The sequence below is a fragment of the Hyphopichia burtonii genome (assembly GCF_001661395.1).
Source record: "Hyphopichia burtonii NRRL Y-1933 unplaced genomic scaffold HYPBUscaffold_1, whole genome shotgun sequence".
Classification (NCBI taxonomy): domain Eukaryota; kingdom Fungi; phylum Ascomycota; class Pichiomycetes; order Serinales; family Debaryomycetaceae; genus Hyphopichia; species Hyphopichia burtonii.
This window is the reverse complement of record NW_017963728.1, coordinates 2,729,348-2,734,067: the sequence shown is the minus strand read 5'-3', so window position 1 is coordinate 2,734,067 and position 4,720 is coordinate 2,729,348. Positions and strand designations below refer to the sequence as shown.

At 35.7% G+C, this 4,720-nt stretch overlaps 2 protein-coding genes across 2 annotated transcripts; both read right to left on the bottom strand.

Annotated features, from left to right (window-relative positions):
• Positions 1-454: 454 nt before the first annotated feature.
• On the bottom strand, positions 455-1,149 carry HYPBUDRAFT_146896 (uncharacterized protein; the record flags this gene model as incomplete). The annotated part of the gene is made up of 2 exons (XM_020220004.1): positions 455-621; positions 783-1,149. The coding sequence occupies 2 exons, from the start codon at positions 1,147-1,149 to the stop codon at positions 455-457; spliced, it is 534 nt and encodes a 177-aa protein (XP_020079638.1).
• A 760-nt stretch (positions 1,150-1,909) lies between these two features.
• HYPBUDRAFT_151834 (FAD/NAD(P)-binding domain-containing protein) lies at positions 1,910-4,213 on the bottom strand. The gene has a single exon (XM_020220708.1). The coding sequence runs from the start codon at positions 3,959-3,961 to the stop codon at positions 1,958-1,960; it is 2,004 nt and encodes a 667-aa protein (XP_020079637.1). The 5' UTR covers positions 3,962-4,213; the 3' UTR covers positions 1,910-1,957.
• Positions 4,214-4,720: the final 507 nt, after the last annotated feature.

The following is a 4,720-nucleotide window of genomic DNA, read 5'->3' as shown; positions in this document are numbered from 1 at the left end:
TAGCTCTATATCGTGCACTAGAGGTAAATGCTTCAAACCAATCTTAAATAACTTTATTTTAGACCAGCAGTTCCAACTACTCCCTTAAAAAGCGAATATTGGTCACCTGCATGACGTGAAATAACTTTTCACGAGTTTCGAATGACTATTGTAGTTGAAATAGTTTAAAATCAGTCGATGTGCAGTTTTTGAGACAATGGAAATTAAAAATATGTCAAAACTACAACGAGATGCAAACACATGTTGCTTCGTGTTGAATCTAAAATATCGTAAACCATTCTACATTAATATGTTGTAATTTTAAAGAATTCACTTGAGTATATAGGTAAGAAAAAACAGATTTCAGACTAAACTGAAAAAAACTTAATGAAAATGTTACTCTGATTTTTTGCAATATTTTACATAAATGTGTAAACAATTGATCACAAATAATAATTCAGAGCTATAGTAGAAATTATGGACTTGGATCGTAAGGCACACCATTGTTAATACTTTGAATAATAAAACGAATGTATTCTTTGTCGCTATTTTCTGCGTCGAGAACAGCACCCAAATCACAAGCCTTGGTACCACCACAAACTAAAGCAACTCGTTTTGCCAACGCATTTGCATCCAGTGTTCCTAAGTTTGGCCAACTTTTAGAATTAAAGTCCACAGCAGTATGGATTTCATAGCTTTGGATTGGTCACTTCTTTTAAACAAGTGGCTAGTGAATCCTTTTGATTGCAAATTTCCTTTCAAAATAAAAAAAGTCCCATTATTAGTGACATCATAAGTGTTACCTTCGTTGATAATCTTATCCCAAACACCAGTAGTGGTGTGCAGTGGGTGGAAGTTTTCAGAAATGACAGTACCATTACTGGCTAAATGAATAATTCCACTTCCACGTCTGACGTTTCCGTTGGTGTCACCCCCTTGATTAAAAGCTTTAGCAGCAGTAACAAGACCTCCAGCAACGGCTGCAATCAAGCAAGAGGGCCAAGCACCTGAAACGGCAGCAGCCCCACAAACAACACCTAACAAACTAGAATAGACTTTCAAGTCATAATTGGTAAGTCTCCAAGAAAAAATACCATTTACCATGTAGCTAATAACCAAGGCAAGGCCAACGAAATTGGAAAAGGAAGTATCACGTAAATGAGGAAGCATTTTGAGTCAAAATTATTTGTATTATTTATGATATAATTGGAGTTATTTCATTTAAAATTGAGCTGAAAAGCAGACCTTTTTATATGAATAATCCCTTATACTCAGCACATGGGTTGACAAACTTGAGCTATGGATCCTCATACAAGTTGCCCTTCAACGTCATATTCAGTGTTCTGGTTTTTAATGTTAATATTGATGCAAAATCTGCCGAAAAAGTAGTCATTTGCGAAGTTCGCATTCTGTTTTTGGCTACATTTAAGAAAGTGCCAAATTTGTTGCAAATTGATACAAAGCCGTATCTGTTTTTACATATTTTATTTGAAATATATCATATAATATGATTAAAGTTTTGGAAATAGTTGATATTGTTTAAAAATTAAGTTAGCCATTTTGCAATTTTAACTTGAATGGAACATTCTAAAAGAAACCACTACAGTTTCTTTTTGAAATGTTGAGATGGGAAAACTTTTTGAATTAAAAAGCTAATTTTTGAAACGCATTTTATCAAATACGACTTTGGGGCTACTTAGGAGCCAAATTAAGAAGTACTTACGAGCCTATTATTCATAAGTGGATTGTTTTTTCATACTTTAGTAAAACAATTGCCAAAACGCTTAGGCCATTGCAACTATTGGCCCACTAGGATTGGAGGAGCAAATTGACGAATATGAATAAGTTGACATCTTCGTAAACGAAGAATGCGGCCATGTCATTCCTTTAAGGAATTTTAGATTGCAAAAAATTATTTAAAAACATTTATTGAGTTACACAAATTCATTTAAATCATGGCTTACGATAGAAAGACTACTTAGTTATTATCTTGCTTCAAGAAACCCCTTTCTTGGGCTACAATTCTTAAAGCCAATTTCTTAGAATAATATCTTGATACAGCCAAATTACCACCCATATAGTAAAAATTTGGATGACCTGAATCTCTCCACATGGTTTTAAATTCACCTTCTTCATCAAGGCCCCAAACAGGGTTCAATTTATCAGCGACCTGATCACCAAAAATACGTCTTGCAGTATCACGCATGTTCGAGTAACCAGTAGCTAACACCACGATAGCCAAATTATTTACTTCAGTACCATCGGTAAATACAACGCCATTTTCAGTAAAATGATCAATGGAAACCCCTTGCTTAATATTGATCTTACCATCTGCAAGTAATTTAGAACAACCAACATCAATGTAATAACCACCACCTCTTCTAAAATATTTACCGAAAAGTCCTGTACCACCATAACCGGCATCTAATTTAAAGCCAGCCTTAGTTAAAGATTCTTGCAAATCTTTTTCTAGGTGACAAATTTTACGATACTGTTGTTGTTGAACCAAGTTTAACAATTTCATTGGAAATGAATTTAAATACAAATCAGCAATTTCCGTTGGAGGACCATCTTCTTCGAATAATCCTTCAGTGGTAACTCTTAAACCGATTTCACTATTAATAACACAGGTTGAAGATCTTTGAACAATAATAGGTTTAGCACCTTGTTCATAAAAATCTTGAGCAATATCATGACCTGAATTACAACAACCAAGAACAATGGCATTTTCACCTTGGAACATTTTACCAGTATTATGTTGAGAAGAATGAACAATTTTACCCTTAAATAAGTGTTCATTTTTGAAATGAGGGATATTTGGTTCACCAGAATGACCAGTAGCCATAATTAAATGTTTTGGATTTAAATAAGTAACTTCAGCAGAATCATTATCAACCATTTTAACTTTCCAAACCCCATTGTTAAATTCACAACCACAAACGGTTTTATTAGTCCAATAGCTCAATTCCATTGATTGAGCATAATGATCAAACCAATCACCTAGCTTATCCTTTGGAGTGAAAATGGGCCAATTAGGAGGAAAGTTCAAATAAGCCAAATGATCATACCAAACAGGATCATGTAAAACCAAAAATTTATATCTATTTCTCCAATTATCACCAATTTTTGGATTTTTTTCCACAATCAAGCAATCAATGCCCATCATTTTCAATCTAGCAGCGGTATTCAACCCACCTTGACCACCACCAACAATCAAAACAGTGGGGTTTTTACTGTCACCCCATTTAAAGTCTTCTTGTCTATTTTCCAACCAAGAAGTTCTACCCTTATGTTGACCATGATTTACCCCTTCAGGTCTACGTTTCCCAATTTTTTCTTCATTCCCACGAATGTTTTCCAACCCAGTGAAAACAGACAAGGCTTTTAAAGTATTGTTGACGGCAACGAAACGAATACACCCAATCCCGAAACCAAAATTATTCTCCCAATTAACAACGACTTGAAGCCATTCAATTGGAATTGGATTAGACTCAGTGGCAGGATGAATCGTCTGGACACTGATACTATTTTCAAATCTCATATCAGCTTTAGTATTGACCGTTAAATTTTTCAAATTAAAAGACGATTGCTGGGACTTAAGAGCATGTTTGATTTTATCAAATCCATGATATTGATGATAATCCCAAGAAAGAGATAAATGGTCTTTCCAAGAAGCATGAGGAACAAACAAATCATTGATTTGACCATTGTTGAACTTAGTACACCAATCATTAGCTAAATCCAATAAGTTTGATTTATACAAATCAGGAGTTGGAGTTTCTTTCCCATAGATCTTATCAATCGGGATATCGTTATCATAAGGTTGGTAGACAAGGGGAGGGTTTATTTGATCTGCCATATCGGCAGTTGCTCTTGATTTATTCAGACCTGGCTGTAAAAGAGAGGCATCTCTCAAATGTCCAATGACTGACTCGTCCGGCATTGGACTTGGAGCACGGGGGGAACTGATAGCTTCTAACATGATTTACTGATGATGATATTTATTATCACCATCATTTCACCGATTCATCAAGCCCAATTTATACCATCGCCAAACGAACTTAACTCCATCACTCTATATATCTTCAGATAAGTCTCGGAGTTGAAGTGGGGGCCGGTTGGGGGAAGCATACTCGGTTGAGAACAAAGTTTGCAGCCAGTAACTGTAACAAACGAGAACAGCAATAGATGAGGGGATTTGTTTCGGGCTTTTGATCGTAACTCATGAAAGACAAGATAATGGTCTCAGCCGACTGAGTGATTTATGTGCTTTAGAGCAATAACCTTGTTCTAATTGTTCGTTAGACTATGATCTGTTTGTGCATTCCCAACAGATTCCCCTCCTCCACTTCCTCTTCCCGAGATACTGGGTGTACGGGTGTCAACTCCCGGATAACGAATGTGGGGCAAAGGTTGTTGCAACACCAAATAAGGAGTTTCTCCTCAAGAAAGAGAAGTATATAAAGCGTACCAAGTACCGGCTTTGGTTTCGGAAGGATAACCCAGCCGAGTGGAGGATTGTCGCTATGGGAAGAAGAAAACAGCATACTTGTATGCTTAGTAGAAAGATCTTTATTGTAAGCCCTTCCCATGGATAAGCGTAAGCCTGAACCTTGCTAATTGGGGTAGCCTATCTCAACATATTACTATTTTGCTTATTCATACTATTTTGATATACTACTTTGATAATTCATACTATTCTTTATTCACACTATTTTGATATACTACTTTGACAATTCAT

Bases quoted from the DNA above. Each gene is read 5' to 3' on its own strand.
- HYPBUDRAFT_151834 (XM_020220708.1), bottom strand. From the start codon at position 3,961: ATGTTAGAAGCTATCAGTTCCCCCCGTGCTCCAAGTCCAATGCCGGAC.